We start from the raw sequence: 17,702 nt of genomic DNA, 5'->3' as shown, positions 1-17,702 counted from the left end.
GCACCCTGTGAATCTGATGCCAGTTGGGGGGCACCCTGTGAATCTGATGCCAGTTGGGGGGCACCCTGTGAATCTGATGCCAGTTTGGGGGGCACCCTGTGAATCTGATGCCAGTTTGGGGGGCACCCTGTGAATCTGATGCCAGTTTGGGGGGCACCCTGTGAATCTGATGCCAGTTGGGGGGCACCCTGTGAATCTGATGCCAGTTGGGGGGCACCCTGTGAATCTGATGCCAGTTGGGGGCACCCTGTGAATCTGATGCCAGTTTGGGGGGCACCCTGTGAATCTGATGCCAGTTGGGGGGCACGTCAGGCTATTATATCGCTGTTGCATTTGGTGTCAAAATGTTCTGCCTGCCCCCGGGTATAGAGTTGTAGCTCTGCCTGCCCCCGGGTATAGAGTTGTAGTTCTGCCTGCCCCCGGGTATAGAGTTGTAGTTCTGCCTGCCCCCGGGTATAGAGTTGTAGTTCTGCCTGCCCCCGGGTATAGAGTTGTAGCTCTGCCTGCCCCCGGGTATAGAGTTGTAGTTCTGCCTGCCCCCGGGTATAGAGTTGTAGCTCTGCCTGCCCCCGGGTATAGAGTTGTAGCTCTGCCTGCCCCCGGGTATAGAGTTGTAGCTCTGCCTGCCCCCGGGTATAGAGTTGTAGCTCTGCCTGCCCCCGGGTATAGAGTTGTAGCTCTGCCTGCCCCCGGGTATAGAGTTGTAGTTCTGCCTGCCCCCGGGTATAGAGTTGTAGCTCTGCCTGCCCCCGGGTATAGAGTTGTAGCTCTGCCTGCCCCCGGGTATAGAGTTGTAGTTCTGCCTGCCCCCGGGTATAGAGTTGTAGTTCTGCCTGCTCCCTGGATATATAGTTGTAGTTCTGACACGGGGCACAGCCGCCCAATCAGCACATTCCCATACTTCCCCCAATCATACGGGGAGTGGCACTGTGTGTTACAGCCTCCCAGCACTTCCCTTTATATAGGGGCTTATGGGAAATGCACTGGGCAGGGCTGTGCTTAATATCTGCCCCCCACATTAGGTGTATCCCCCCAACATTCCCCTTTAAATAGAGGCTTATGGGCAATGCACTGGGCAGGGCTGTGCTTAATATCTGCCCCCCACATTAGGTGTATCCCCCCAACATTCCCCTTTAAATAGAGGCTTATGGGCAATGCACTGGGCAGGGCTGTGCTGGAGTCTCTGCCCCCCACATTAGGTGTATCCCCCCAACATTCCCCTTTATATAGAGGCTTATGGGAAATGCTGAGATCTCTGCCCCCCACATTAGGTGTATCCCCCCAACATTCCCCTTTATATAGGGGCTTATGGGAAATGTACTGGGCAGGGCTGTGCTGAGATCTCTGCCCCCCACATTAGGTGTATCCCCCCAACATTCCCCTTTATATAGGGGCTTATGGGAAATGTACTGGGCAGGGCTGTGCTGAGATCTCTGCCCCCCACATTAGGTGTATCCCCCCAACATTCCCCTTTATATAGGGACTTATGGGAAATGTACTGTGCAGGGCTGTGCTGAGATCTCTGCCCCCCACATTAGGTGTATCCCCCCCCCCAACATTCCCCTTTATATAGAGACTTATGGGAAATGCACTGGGCAGGGCTGCGCTGGAGTCTCTGCCCCCCACATTAGGTGTATCCCCCCAACATTCCCCTTTATATAGGGACTTATGGGAAATGCACTGGGCAGGGCTGTGCTGGAATCTCTGCCCCCCACATTAGGTGTATCCCCCCAACATTCCCCTTTATATAGGGACTTATGGGAAATGCACTGGGCAGGGCTGTGCTGGAGTCTCTGCCCCCCACATTAGGTGTATCCCCCCCAACATTCCCCTTTATATAGGGACTTATGGGAAATGCACTGGGCAGGGCTGTGCTGGAGTCTCTGCCCCCCACATTAGGTGTATCCCCCCCCAACATTCCCCTTTATATAGAGGCTTATGGGAAATGCACTGGGCAGGGCTGTGTTGGAGTCTCTGCCCCCCACATTAGGTGTATCCCCTCAACATTTCCCTTTATATAGAGGCTTATGGGAAATGCACTGGGCAGGGCTGTGCTTAATATCTGCCCCCCACATTAGGTGTATCCCCTCAACATTCCCCTTTATATAGGGGCTTATGGGAAATGTACTGTGCAGGGCTGTGCTGAGATCTCTGCCCCCCACATTAGGTGTATCCCCCCCAACATTCCCCTTTATATAGGGGCTTATGGGAAATTCATTGTGCAGGGCTGTGCTTAATATCTGCCCCCCCCACATTAGGTGTAACCCCCCAACATTCCCCTTTATATAGGGGCTTATGGGAAATGCACTGTGCAGGGCTGTGCTTAATCTCTGCCCCCCACATTAGGTGTATCCCCCCCCCAACATTCCCCTTTATATTGGGGCTTATGGGCAATGCACTGTGCAGGGCTGTGCTTAATATCTGCCCCCCACATTAGGTGTATCCCCCCCAACATTCCCCTTTATATAGGGGCTTATGGGAAATGTACTGGGCAGGGCTGTGCTGAGATCTCTGCCCCCCACATTAGGTGTAACCCCCCAACATTCCCCTTTATATAGGGGCTTATGGGAAATGTACTGGGCAGGGCTGTGCTGAGATCTCTGCCCCCCACATTAGGTGTATCCCCCCAACATTCCCCTTTATATAGGGACTTATGGGAAATGCACTAGGCAGGGCTGTGCTGGAATCTCTGCCCCCCACATTAGGTGTATCCCCCCAACATTCCCCTTTATATAGGGACTTATGGGAAATGCACTGGGCAGGGCTGTGCTGGAGTCTCTGCCCCCCACATTAGGTGTATCCCCCCCAACATTCCCCTTTATATAGGGACTTATGGGAAATGCACTGGGCAGGGCTGTGCTGGAGTCTCTGCCCCCCACATTAGGTGTATCCCCCCCCCCAACATTCCCCTTTATATAGAGGCTTATGGGAAATGCACTGGGCAGGGCTGTGCTGGAGTCTCTGCCCCCCACATTAGGTGTATCCCCCCAACATTCCCCTTTAAATAGAGGCTTATGGGCAATGCACTGGGCAGGGCTGTGCTGGAGTCTCTGCCCCCCACATTAGGTGTATCCCCCCAACATTCCCCTTTAAATAGAGGCTTATGGGCAATGCACTGGGCAGGGCTGTGCTGGAGTCTCTGCCCCCCACATTAGGTGTATCCCCCCAACATTCCCCTTTATATAGAGGCTTATGGGAAATGCACTGGGCAGGGCTGTGCTGAGATCTCTGCCCCCCACATTAGGTGTATCCCCCCAACATTCCCCTTTATATAGGGGCTTATGGGAAATGTACTGGGCAGGGCTGTGCTGAGATCTCTGCCCCCCACATTAGGTGTATCCCCCCAACATTCCCCTTTATATAGGGACTTATGGGAAATGTACTGGGCAGGGCTGTGCTGAGATCTCTGCCCCCCACATTAGGTGTATCCCCCCCCAACATTCCCCTTTATATAGAGACTTATGGGAAATGCACTGGGCAGGGCTGTGCTGGAGTCTCTGCCCCCCACATTAGGTGTATCCCCCCAACATTCCCCTTTATATAGGGACTTATGGGAAATGCACTGGGCAGGGCTGTGCTGGAGTCTCTGCCCCCCACATTAGGTGTATCCCCCCCAACATTCCCCTTTATATAGGGACTTATGGGAAATGCACTGGGCAGGGCTGTGCTGGAGTCTCTGCCCCCCACATTAGGTGTATCCCCCCCCCAACATTCCCCTTTATATAGAGGCTTATGGGAAATGCACTGGGCAGGGCTGTGCTGGAGTCTCTGCCCCCCACATTAGGTGTATCCCCCCAACATTCCCCTTTATATAGGGACTTATGGGAAATGTACTGTGCAGGGCTGGGCTGAGATCTCTGCCCCCCACATTAGGTGTATCCCCTCAACATTCCCCTTTATATAGAGGCTTATGGGAAATGCACTGGGCAGGGCTGTGCTGGAGTCTCTGCCCCCCACATTAGGTGTATCCCCCCAACATTCCCCTTTATATAGGGACTTATGGGAAATGTACTGTGCAGGGCTGGGCTGAGATCTCTGCCCCCCACATTAGGTGTATCCCCTCAACATTTCCCTTTATATAGAGGCTTATGGGAAATGCACTGGGCAGGGCTGTGCTTAATATCTGCCCCCCACATTAGGTGTATCCCCTCAACATTCCCCTTTATATAGGGGCTTATGGGAAATGTACTGTGCAGGGCTGTGCTGAGATCTCTGCCCCCCACATTAGGTGTATCCCCCCCAACATTCCCCTTTATATAGGGGCTTATGGGAAATTCATTGTGCAGGGCTGTGCTTAATATCTGCCCCCCCACATTAGGTGTAACCCCCCAACATTCCCCTTTATATAGGGGCTTATGGGAAATGCACTGTGCAGGGCTGTGCTTAATCTCTGACCCCCACATTAGGTGTATCCCCCCCCCCAACATTCCCCTTTATATTGGGGCTTATGGGCAATGCACTGTGCAGGGCTGTGCTTAATATCTGCCCCCCACATTAGGTGTATCCCCCCCAACATTCCCCTTTATATAGAGGCTTATGGGAAATGCACTGGGCAGGGCTGTGCTGGAGTCTCTGCCCCCCACATTAGGTGTATCCCCCCCAACATTCTCCTTTATATAGGGGCTTATGGGAAATGTACTGGGCAGGGCTGTGCTGAGATCTCTGCCCCCCACATTAGGTGTAACCCCCCAACATTCCCCTTTATATAGGGGCTTATGGGAAATGTACTGGGCAGGGCTGTGCTGAGATCTCTTCCCCCCACATTAGGTGTATCCCCCCCAACATTCCCCTTTATATAGGGGCTTATGGGAAATGCACTGGGCAGGGCTGTGCTGGAGTCTCTGCCCCCCACATTAGGTATATCCCCCCCAACATTCCCCTTTATATAGGGGCTTATGGGAAATGCACTGTGCAGGGCTGTGTTTAATCTCTGCCCCCCAACATTCCCCTGTATATAAGGATTTATGGGCAATGTGCGGGGCTGTTTAGAATGCGTTGCAGCCCGCAGTTAGTAGCTGTAGCTGTGGGTGGCTGTTAGACATTGCGGCAGTGGTAAAACCTTTCTGCTGCTGGAAATCATTTTCCTATTCAAATCGTTCAGGCACAAACAATGGAAAGGAGAGAGGTGCACTCTGGGTAATTCATGCTGATCCATGCACGGGGCAAGCCACACCCCCTTAAGCCTGCCGAAGCTGCTGTAATCCTCTCCCCAGCTCTGCCCGCCCATTGGCCGCTGTGGCTTATGCATATAATAGGCGGGGAGCCGGGGGGGGAAACGGCACATTATATTCCGCAGCAGCAGGACGGGGGGGGAGCTTTTACGGCTATTTGCATACAGTCTCCCACAATGCACTTCTGCCCCTCACAAGCAGCTACAGGCCTGCTGCAGCAACACAACCCCTGTAGTGTTATATAAGCCCCCGGGGCCCCACATCCCTCGGCTGCCGATTCCTCTGTAACATGATTCCTGTCGTATTTGCCTTTGTTTAGATTTTCTCCCCTGCTTCCTCGTCCTGCCCTGCACCATGGATATAAACGCGGAGAGAGAGAAGATCCAGAGGGAGATAGAAGCGCTGGAGCGCAGCTTGGGACCCAGTATCGCTTCCATCGAAGTGGCGGTGTCCGACTCCAGCTTCGATTCCGACGAGGGTAAGTTGCTCCATTTGCCCGGGGGGGGCCATACAGACAGCCTAGTGTGCCTCTATGGAGTCGTAGCAACGGTATTTGCACGGTTCTGAACATTTAAAGTGATACAGACCCATTTTTTAATCATTGATGGCAGCTGTAGGCGTTGCCAATTATTCTGGCCTGTGGGTGGCGCTGTCCTCCCATTATTCTTATTATTCTTTGTATTATATATTCCACATCAATGGAGCGTACAATCTAAAGTCCCTCCAGTAGTCACGTTTCATCAGGAGCGATCCTGCCTGTATGTGTTTGGGGGTGTAGGAGGAAAGCCACACCCCCAAGCCACTGGCTGAACTCAAGCTGAAAGGCAGCAATGCAAACCACCTGTTGCCTGTGCTGCCAACCAATGCTGTCCTGTAGGATAATAGGGTATTCACTGTATGAATATGGGATCTCTTATCCAGAAACCTATTATACGAAAGGTAGGTATTGGGCATCGAGACAAACTCTACCTGCACCCTAACCCGCCCGTGGGTATTGGGCCGGCCCCCACATCACTATTAGGCATTGTACAACAGATTACAGCAAAACCCCTTATCCATAAGGGATCCCAGGAATTGTGGGTAATAGGTCTCGTACCATAATGCACCATTAATAAACAGGAGTGGCCAATCTATTGTTTAACTGTGTATTTTGTTTTTTTGTTTTCCCCCCCCCCCCCCCCCCCCCCCCCCCCCTCAGATGATCCTGATACAGACGACAACTTTAATGAAGATCCGGAAGAGGTAAATTTTCCGTTCTGTGCTGAAATCTCTGCCCCCCACATTAGGTGTATCCCCCAAATATTCCCCTTTATTTCGGAACTTATGGGAAATGCACTGTGCAGGGCTGTGCTGAGATCTCTTCCCCACCCCCCCCTACACCCACATTAAGTGTATCCCCCCCAAAATTCCCCTTTGGTATAGGGACTAATGCTAAATGCACTCTGCAGGGCTGTGCTGAAATCTCTGCCCCCCACAATAGGTGTATCCCCCCCATCCAACATTTCCCTTTATATAGGGACTTATGGGAAATGCACTGTGCAGGGCTGTGCTGAGATCTCTGCCCCCCACATTAGGTATATCCCCCCCCCCCCCCCCCCCAACATTCCCCTTTATTTAGGAACTTATGGGAATTGCACTGTGCAGGGCTGTGCTGAAATCTGGAAGAGGTAAATGTCATATACAGTAGCCTTGTGGTGGCGGTTACACCTCTGAGCGAAGACACACGGGGCGATTAGTCACCTCAACTTTTTAACAAGTCATAGCGACTAATTGCCACGCCACAAATCAGCGCGCAGTCAGCTGCAGTGACTTGTATATTACCCCATGGAGGCTAGATTAGTCGCCGTGATTGTAGTCTAATTGCCCCATGGGTCTTCGGACTCAATTGGAAGGCAATGGAAGGTGTGTACCACCCCCAGCTGACTCCCCATTGTGACCATAGGTATGGCTGGGCAGGGGGGCTTACAGAAAGTTGGTGGCCCTAATTTCCTAGTAATAGTGACCTATTGAATTTAGGAGGAAGAGGACTGGGAGGATGGAGGCGGCACGGCCGAGATGTGCCTACAGATGAACCTGGTGTACCAGGCCGTGATTGAAGAGAAGATTCAGGAGGTGGAGCTTCTTATTGCCCAGAATAAGGAGCAGCAGGTGAGGAGGGAAGGGGACCTTAACACTAAGGGTGGCCATACACGTGAAGATCCGCTCACTTGACAAGGTCGCCAAGTGAGCGGATCTTCTCCCGATATCCCCACCTACGGGTGGGCGATTTGGCCCTGGGGCCAAACGATCGAATTAAAATGGCGGCAATGGGGCAGTCGGTTCGGGGACCGCATCAACGATCCGATGCAGTCCCCGATCCGACTAAATCTTTTAACCTGCCCGATCGATATCTGCCCAATTTCAGGCCAGATATCGGTCGGGCATGCCCCTCGTTCCTGCCCCTACACGGGCCAATAAGCTGCCGAATCAGCAGCTTCAATCGGCCCGTGTATGGCCACCTTAAGGGTGAAGACACACAGAGCTACTAGTAGCAGCTACTAAAATAGACAATGCTGATCATTTACTGATAACTGTCTCTACGTGTGTTTTAGCAGAGGCAATTCTCACTATTGTCTATGGCAGGGGATTTTCTGGAGTTTAGTAGCCATGAAAAAGTAGCTGCTACTAGTAGCTCAGTGTGTCTTCACCCTAATTCTATGTGAGAAAGGCTTATGTATTGCATGCATGGCTAAACTGTATTGTTCCATCAGGACGAGATTATGTGGGAGATAGCTGGGCGCAAGTACCAGAAACCCGGAGACAAAGTGCAGCCATTAAACCTCTCCATTGGGCACTTCATGAAGCCCTACTTTAAGGACAAATTCATGGGAATGGTAAGTTCTGACTGCCTAAGTCTCTCTTCACTTTCTCTTGTAAGGGGACTGTGGTTGTGGCAGTGTTGTTGCAGAACTACACTGCTTCAAACATAGAGTGGTGAAGCAAATACACTGTATAAACATTGTTTACCCAGGGCCCTCCTTCCAACCCCGACATGCAAGACCGCGCTGTGCAAGGAATCAAGTCCTATGAGGTGTTTGCCACCCCAAAATGTAAGTAACGCTGAATGAATGTCCCCGGGGTTACCTGCAGAAAGGCTGATTATTCTGCTTTTATTGTTGCCCGTTTTTTCCCAGAATTCCTCAGTTATTGATATTTTCTGTTTATCCAGGGACAAGCACACATCAGACAGATCTGAAGCAAGCAGTGATCAGCGACACCTTACAGAGGCTGATGCAGCCCAAAATACTGAAGTAAGTCTTAAGGTCCCCATACACGGGCAGATCCGCTAGCTTGGCGATGTTGTCAAGCGAGCGGATCTTCTCCCGATATCCCCACCTACAGGTGGGCGATATCAGGAGAATCCAGGATAATTCGATCGATACCCCCATACTGTACTGTCTAAGGGAAACACTATGGCACCTCCCTCCCATATGTATAAATACAAATATACAGAGAAGGAATGTTCTGGGCACACAATAAGCTAAACCCCCATACTGTACTGTCTAAGGGAAACACTATGGCACCCCCTACCCATATGTATAAATACAAATATACAGAGAAGGAATGTTCTGGGCACACAATAAGCTGTACCCTCATACTGTACTGTCTAAGGGAAACACTATGGCACCTCCTACCCATATGTATAAATACAAATATACAGAGAGGGAATGCTCTGGGCACACAATAAGCTGTACCCCCATACTGTACTGTCTAAGGGAAACACTATGGCACCTCCCTCCCATATGTATAAATACAAATATACAGAGAAGGAATGTTCTGGGCACACAATAAGCTAAACCCCCATACTGTACTGTCTAAGGGAAACACTATGGCACCCCCTACCCATATGTATAAATACAAATATACAGAGAAGGAATGTTCTGGGCACACAATAAGCTGTACCCTCATACTGTACTGTCTAAGGGAAACACTATGGCACCTCCTACCCATATGTATAAATACAAATATACAGAGAGGGAATGCTCTGGGCACACAATAAGCTGTACCCCCATACTGTACTGTCTAAGGGAAACACTATGGCACCTCCCTCCCATATGTATAAATACAAATATACAGAGAAGGAATGTTCTGGGCACACAATAAGCTGTACTCCCATACTGTACTGTCTAAGGGAAACACTATGGCACCTCCCTCCCATATGTATAAATACAAATATACAGAGAAGGAATGTTCTGGGCACACAATAAGCTAAACCCCCATACTGTACTGTCTAAGGGAAACACTATGGCACCCCCTACCCATATGTATAAATACAAATATACAGAGAAGGAATGTTCTGGGCACACAATAAGCTGTACCCCCATACTGTACTGTCTAAGGGAAACACTATGGCACCCCCTACCCATATGTATAAATACAAATATACAGAGAAGGAATGTTCTGGGCACACAATAAGCTAAACCCCCATACTGTACTGTCTAAGGGAAACACTATGGCACCTCCTACCCATATGTATAAATACAAATATACAGAGAAGGAATGTTCTGGGCACACAATAAGCTGTACCCCCATACTGTACTGTCTAAGGGAAACACTATGGCACCTCCTACCCATATGTATAAATACAAATATACAGAGAGGGAATGTTCTGGGCACACAATAAGCTGTACCCCCATACTGTACTGTCTAAGGGAAACACTATGGCACCCCCTACCCATATGTATAAATACAAATATACAGAGAAGGAATGTTCTGGGCACACAATAAGCTAAACCCCCATACTGTACTGTCTAAGGGAAACACTATGGCACCTCCTACCCATATGTATAAATACAAATATACAGAGAGGGAATGTTCTGGGCACACAATAAGCTGTACCCCCATACTGTACTGTCTAAGGGAAACACTATGGCACCCCCTACCCATATGTATAAATACAAATATACAGAGAAGGAATGTTCTGGGCACACAATAAGCTGTACCCCCATACTGTACTGTCTAAGGGAAACACTATGGCACCCCCTACCCATATGTATAAATACAAATATACAGAGAGGGAATGCTCTGGGCACACAATAAGCTGTACCCCCATACTGTACTGTCTAAGGGAAACACTATGGCACCCCCTACCCATATGTATAAATACAAATATACAGAGAAGGAATGTTCTGGGCACACAATAAGCTGTACCCCCATACTGTACTGTCTAAGGCAGTGCTGTCCAACTGGCAGCCCGCGGGCCCCCTCTGTGTGGCCCCCCACCTGTCTGGCTGCTTTGATGGCTTACCATTGTGTAAACTTTAAATGGAATCAGAATTCAGATTAACTGGCCCCCTGCATGGTTCTCACCTCAGATTCAGGCTGTAATCCCCCTGTATTGTTTAAAAATGTAATCCCCTGTGTTGTTCACACCTTTTAGTTTCTGCATTGTTCACCCCCTGCAGTGTTCACACCTCAGGCTCAGGCTCTAATCACCCACATTGTCTACCTGTTCACACCTCTGACTGTAGGAGTAGTGCCAGCATTGTGTGTATTGTGTGTACACAATTGTGTGTACTACCTGCCCTATACTGCTTCTGTGTATGGCACATGCAGGCAGGAAGAGCATGGCACACACAGACAGCATAGGGTAGGCAGAGTATGGCACACACAGCAACATAGGGCAGGAGGGGTACGGCAGGGAGAGTATTGCACACACAGGTGGAGTAGAGCAGGCAGAGTATGACACACACAGGCAGCATAGGGCAGGCAGAGTATGACACACACAGGTAGAATAGGGCAGGCAGAGTATGGCTAGAATAGGGCAGGCAGAGTATGGCACACACAGACAGGGTAGGGCATGCAGAGTATGGCACACACAGGTAGAATAGGGCAGGCAGAGTATGGCACACACAGGTAGCATAGGGCAGGCAGAGTATGGCACACACAGACAGGGTAGGGCATGCAGAGTATGCCCTATGCTGCCTGTGTGTGCCATACTCTGCCTGCACTATGCTGTCTGTGGGAGGTGAACCTGGCAGGGGTTTGTTGTGAGGATTTATTAGCAGTTGGATATAGCCATTAAATGGTCCCTAAGGTGTGTAAGTATGAGCTGGGGGTTGCTGTGCATATAGATGTAAGGGTATGTCTTAATATGACATAATATATTTTTTTCACATATGAATGATGGGTGATATCCCCACAGTGAGCAGCAACCATTTGGTTATGTGGGCATAGTCATAAAAGCTCTTGTGATAACATGGGTGTGGTTTAAAGCAGGTGTGGTTTAAAAAAGGGAGTGGTCAAACTGGCTTCCATTAGCGGCCCTCCACTATGTATGCTAAAGAAATTCCGGCCCTCGGCACCACAGAAGTTGGACAGCACTGGTCTAAGGGAAACACTATGGCACCCCCTACCCATATGTATAAATACAAATATACAGAGAAGGAATGTTCTGGGCACACAATAAGCTGTACCCCCATACTGTACTGTCTAAGGGAAACACTATGGCACCCCCTACCCATATGTATAAATACAAATATACAGAGAAGGAATGTTCTGGGCACACAATAAACTGTACCCCCATACTGTACTGTCTAAGGGAAACACTATGGCACCTCCCTCCCATATGTATAAATACAAATATACAGAGAAGGAATGTTCTGGGCACACAATAAGCTGTACCCCATACTGTACTGTCTAAGGGAAACACTATGGCACCTCCCTCCCATATGTATAAATACAAATATACAGAGAAGGAATGTTCTGGGCACACAATAAGCTGTACCCCCATACTGTACTGTCTAAGGGAAACACTATGGCACCCCCTACCCATATGTATAAATACAAATATACAGAGAAGGAATGTTCTGGGCACACAATAAGCTGTAACCCCATACTGTACTGTCTAAGGGAAACACTATGGCACCCCCTACCCATATGTATAAATACAAATATACAGAGAAGGAATGTTCTGGGCACACAATAAGCTGTAACCCCATACTGTACTGTCTAAGGGAAACACTATGGCAACCCCTACCCATATGTATAAATACAAATATACAGAGAAGGAATGTTCTGGGCACACAATAAGCTGTACCCCCATACTGTACTGTCTAAGGGAAACACTATGGCAACCCCTACCCATATGTATAAATACAAATATACAGAGAAGGAATGTTCTGGGCACACAATAAGCTGTACCCCCATACTGTACTGTCTAAGGGAAACACTATGGCACCCCCTACCCATATGTATAAATACAAATATACAGAGAAGGAATGTTCTGGGCACACAATAAGCTGTACCCCCATACTGTACTGTCTAAGGGAAACACTATGGCACCTCCTACCCATATGTATAAATACAAATATACAGAGAAGGAATGTTCTGGGCACACAATAAGCTAAACCCCAATACTGTACTGTCTAAGGGAGACACTATGGCACCTCCTACCCATATGAATAAATTCAGTAAACTTCAGATGGCTATGTGGGACTATAATGTGAATTCTCTGTGTTTTAGGCTGGAATATCTGCAGAAGAAATTTGATGAAACAGAGAATAGCGTTCAGAAGAAGATGCTGGAAAAGCAGATGCGGGAGACTGAACAAGAGCTAGCTGATATAAAGTAAGATTCAGATCCACTGCAGGAGCACTTACTAGTTCTTTCTCTTATATACAGTATAACCCTTTTCTTATTGAAGCCTAGAAGCACAAATCATCCGACACATTAACCATGCCAGAGATTTAGCGAGCATTTTAACCTACTGCATCCTATGCAGCAGATATACTTTTCCTATATCTTGTACAAATCATACTTAAGTTGGCCCTCTGGGTCCCTGGAAGTACTTAAGGCCGACCCTTAACCCATAATCAGTGAGTTGAGTGTATTGCTGGGTCCAACATGGTGCAACATTTTCACCTTTGAGTTAACTTTAAGTATGATGTAGAGAGACAATATGTGATTGGTCTTCTTTTTTTATTATTTGTAGTTTTTAATGATTTCAATTATTTGTTAAGCAGCTCTCCTGTTTGGAGTTTCAGCAGCTATTTGGTTGCTGGGATCCAAATGACCTTAGCAACCAGGGTGTAGTTTGAATGAAAGAGAGATATATGAATAGGAGAGGACTTGACTAGAACAATATATACTAAGAAGTAAGTAAGTGGGTGGTGCAGGGCCCACCGCCGGGTCCCATGCCCCTCCCCACAAGGGGACCCCACCGCACCCTTCTGACCACCCACCCAACGTCCTCCCCTAAACACACATAAGGGAAATGCATCAGTGGAGGGATACAGGCGGCTGGGGGAGTGGCAACAGGAATCGGGTCTGGGGCCCACCAGGTTTTTTCCTGGTGCCCCAGCGGCCCAGTCCAACCCTGACAATAACAATAAAACTGTAGCCTCACAGGGGGTCAGTGACCCCCTTTTGAAAGCTGCAAAGAGCTAGGCAAGTAGTTCAAACACTATTAAAAAATAAATAATGAAGACCAATTGAAAAGTTGCTTAGAATTGGGCATTCTGTATTATACTAAGGGCGAACCTTGGATTTAAAGTCACAGTACTACAGAAATATCAGTTCCAATGCTGCTGTTAGTGACCCCCCCATCTTTGTCAGTTCTGTCACATCTCTACAAAGGTGTGTATATATATATATATATTCATATTACAGTAAAGAGAATAAACTTGTCTCTCTATCCTGTATTAGCCAGCTTCCGGAAGAGTCCCTGCTCGGGAAGAGAACAGACGACCATGACTGGGATAAAATTTGCAATCTCACTGTAAGTATGAGAAACCCGGGAAGTGGAAAATATGGCAGCAGCAATGCTAATGGCTGTGTGTTGCAGTTTCTCCTCTTCCACTTTATGGTGGAACTGATCTATATCAGGGAAATGTATAACGTCATCAATGCATAGAGCCAAATACTGTATATTATTACATTATCTCCATAGAAGTTCCTTGTATCCCCACCCACCTATAGATCATTTTAATTACATGAAATATAATATATATATAACATATTACATGAGAAATAACAGGCACTGTTACCATATCCCTAACTGGAAACCTTTTCCTTCCGTCAGTACGGAGGCCTTCACACTGCGGAGAGGCTGAAGAAGATGTGGCAGAATTACGAGCACCCAAGCATCTCTAAGAAAGAATGGGACGGGGAGGAAATAAAGAAACTGGTGGAGATAGCCAAAACCCATAATTATGTCAACTGGGAAGCAATTGCTCAGGAACTCGGGGTGAGTTGGGGGGCTGGTTATTTTTTTCTTTGTCACCTTCTAAATAAGTTCTAAAGGCCATAGAAAGTTATGGGAGTTCTTTTTACCTTTCAGTTATAGACAGGGTCGCCATCAGAAATCACGGGGCCCCTCACAACAAAATTTTCTGGGCCCTCCTCCTTCCACGCCCTGCCCCCCAAATGGCCCCTCCCATCAGTACAAAGGACACACATACATTGGTAGCCAGGGCCCCCCTAAAACATTGGTAGCCAGGGCCCCCCAGCATCCTCCAGTTACCCCTCCTCCCCGATCCTCCAGCTCCCCCCCAGAGTCCTTCCCAGCATCCTCCAGCTCCCACCCCCCCAAGCATCCTCCAACTCCCACCAGAAACCTCCAGTTCCCCCCCAGAGTCCTTCCCAGCATCCTCCAGCTCCCACCCCACCCGAGCATCCTCCGGCTCCCCCCCAGAGTCCTTCCCAGCATCCACCAGCCCCCACCAGAATCCTCCGGTTACCTGCTGCATCTGCACAGCACCCCCCCAGCGTCCTCCTGCGGCTCCCCCCACTATCCTCCAGCTCCACCCCCAGTGACTTCCTGCGGCTTCCCCCCCTCCACCCCAGCTACTTCCTCCGACTACTCTGCAGCTTCCTCCGGCATCCTCCAGCTCCCCCACCGGCGGCTTCCTTCATCTGCGTCCTCTTGTTATGTGCTGGTTCCCCGCTGCATCTGAACATTTTAGAAGGTTGCGCCCCGTGCGTACGGACACACGGGGCGCAACCAATCAAATTTCCCGCTGGCCACCAATGAACCAGTGACAGGGCCCAGAGTTTTTTAAAGGGGGCCCGAGCTAAACAACTGTATCAACTGTATAAAGCAACCATCGTCCGGGCCCGGGACAGCTGTCCCCTCTGTGTTCCCCTGATAGTGGCCCTGGTTATAGAATGTCCCATTTCTAGCAACTATGCCATTGGTCTTCATTATTTTTTATAGTTTTTGTATTATTTGGCTTTCTCTTGTGCATCTTTCCGGCTTTCAAATGGGGGTCAGTGTTATCTCCTTTTATATTTCATAGGGACACACCGAATCCAGGATTCGGTTCGGTATTCGGCCTATTGGGTAGGGTTTGGTTTCAGCCGAATCCACGTTCCTGGCCAATCCGAATCATAATTAGCATACATTGGCAGATGTTAATTAGCATTTGGATGGGTTAAATGTCATGGGGGAAAAAAACCCCAGCAATTTTTAACCCTTCCTGGTCCTAATTAGGATTCGGATTCGGTTTGGTGTTCGGCCGAACCCATCGGGGGGGGGTTCGGCCGAACCCAAAAAAACTGGGTTCAGTGCATCCCTAATATTTCAGTATGTCATTTAAACCACGTCCTGGTTGCTAAGGTGAACATGACCCCCCCCCAGTAACCAGATAGCTTCTGAAATTCCAAACTGTAGAGCTGCTGAACAAAAAGCTTAAAGGGGTTGTTCACCTTTCAGTTAACGTTTAGTAACTGCAATTGGTCTTCATTTTTTATTTGCAGTTCTTTTAATTATTTCAATAATTGTTCAGCTCTACGGTTTGGAGGTTTAAGCGGCTATCTGGTTGCTAGGGTCCAAATTACCTAAGCAACCAGGGAGCGGTTTGAATGGGAGACTGATATATGAATATATGAATAGGAGAGGGGCTGAATAGAAAAAGAAGGTATAAGAAATAACAATAAAACTGGAGCCTCACAGAGCAATAGGGTTTGGCTGCCGGGGTCAGTGACCCCCATTTGGAAGCTGCAAAGAGTTTAAAGAAAAAGGCAAATAAAAAAAAAAAACTATAAGAAATAACTAATGAAGACCAATTGAAAAGTTGTTTCAAATTGGCCATTCTATAACAAACTAAAAGTTAAATTAAGGATATTTACCTTTAAATGACTTTTTTATTGTATTTCCAGACCAACAGAACCGCTTTCCAGTGCCTTCAGAAATACCAGAGCTGCAATACGAATTTCAAGAGGAAGGAATTCTCCAAGGAAGAGGATGAGATGCTGACCCAGTTAGTCCAGAGGATGCGAGTTGGGAACCACATACCATACAAGCGAAGTAGGTTTCCAACATCGACATAGCTGCAATACCTCACGTCCACGTCTTTCCCTGACTTTCATTGACTTTAGTTTGGTTTCCTCAGTTTCCTACTTCATGGAAGCCCGAGACTCCATGCAGATCCTTTATCGCTGGTCTAAGAGTCTGGATCCCGCCATAAAGAAAGGGCATTGGACAAAGAGTGAAGATGAGGTAACTTGCCTAAGCAGAAAACCCAGTTGAGGAGGTGATTCCAGGAATGGCTGGTTTTATCTGTCTATGATAGCTTTCACTTAATAGAACAATAATAACAACATCCACCATTTTTTTGCCAAGGTTAATTGCACGTGTCTAACGATGTTGTCTTTTCCTAACCCTCACAGTTGCTGCTGAAAGCTATAGGGAAACATGGCGCCAAGAACTGGTACAAAATCCAGTATGAGGTTCCCGGGAGAAGCGACGTCCAGTGTAGGGAAAGGTCAGTGTAATGGACTAAAAGTATCCATCAGAGTCCAATTAGATCTCTCTCAGGTCCAGGAATCCTGACTGATTAGGTTGGCCTTTGTGCCTACTCTATATTAGCCACATATGCAAGCCAGTGTTATATTTTAGCTGGCCATACACATTTCAATAATGGGCTTTATAATAGGCATGGTGTAATATGATGCTATGGGAACCACTGTCCCCATCTTCCCTTTATAGCTCCCTTGTGAAGTAGGTTTTACAGTTCAGTTTAGGGGGCTACATAAATGAAATACTGTCACCAGAAGCCATGATACATTTGTTTTAGATACATAAAAGGCTTGGACGAGGATGTCAAGAAGGGAAAATGGAGCCCGGAAGAAAAGCAGAAGCTTCTGGACCTTACTGAAAAATACGGAGTTGGTGAGCCTTCTATATAATGCACAGTTTGTTCTATATATAAGATCCAACCCTGTTATAATAGTAACATTTATTTATAAAGCGCCAACATATCCCGCAGCGCTGTACAATTAGTGGGTTTCATACATTGGACATACAGAGTAACATATAAAGCAATCAGTAACCGATACAGGAGGGGAAGAGAGCCCTGCCCAAAAGAGCTTACACTCTACAAGGAGTAACATATAAAGCAATCAGTAACCGATACAGGAGGGGAAGAGAGCCCTGCCCAAAAGAGCTTACACTTTACAAGGAGTAACATATAAAGCAATCAGTAACTGATACAGGAGGGGAAGGGAGCCCTGCCCAAAAGAGCTTACACTCTACAAGGAGTAACATATAAA

General features: G+C 48.1%; 1 protein-coding gene across 2 annotated transcripts in view; it reads left to right on the top strand.

Moving 5' to 3' along the window:
* The window catches only part of snapc4 (small nuclear RNA activating complex polypeptide 4), a 40,975-nt gene that overhangs the window by 5,878 nt on the left and 17,395 nt on the right, over positions 1-17,702 (top strand). For both annotated transcript variants that reach the window (XM_031891392.1, XM_031891393.1), the window contains exons 2-14: positions 5,491-5,649; positions 6,370-6,413; positions 7,188-7,319; positions 7,922-8,044; positions 8,182-8,260; positions 8,380-8,461; positions 12,675-12,779; positions 13,857-13,929; positions 14,233-14,397; positions 16,311-16,458; positions 16,544-16,650; positions 16,821-16,915; positions 17,228-17,322. In XM_031891392.1, coding sequence (XP_031747252.1) covers positions 5,526-5,649; positions 6,370-6,413; positions 7,188-7,319; positions 7,922-8,044; positions 8,182-8,260; positions 8,380-8,461; positions 12,675-12,779; positions 13,857-13,929; positions 14,233-14,397; positions 16,311-16,458; positions 16,544-16,650; positions 16,821-16,915; positions 17,228-17,322 — 1,372 coding nt within the window. In that variant the 5' untranslated portion in view covers positions 5,491-5,525. The remainder of the gene's footprint in view (positions 1-5,490; positions 5,650-6,369; positions 6,414-7,187; positions 7,320-7,921; positions 8,045-8,181; positions 8,261-8,379; positions 8,462-12,674; positions 12,780-13,856; positions 13,930-14,232; positions 14,398-16,310; positions 16,459-16,543; positions 16,651-16,820; positions 16,916-17,227; positions 17,323-17,702) is intronic.

Source organism: Xenopus tropicalis, chromosome 8 (genome assembly GCF_000004195.4).
Source record: "Xenopus tropicalis strain Nigerian chromosome 8, UCB_Xtro_10.0, whole genome shotgun sequence".
Classification (NCBI taxonomy): domain Eukaryota; kingdom Metazoa; phylum Chordata; class Amphibia; order Anura; family Pipidae; genus Xenopus; species Xenopus tropicalis.
Note: the sequence above shows the minus strand (reverse complement) of the source record. Positions and strands in the feature narration are given on the sequence as shown.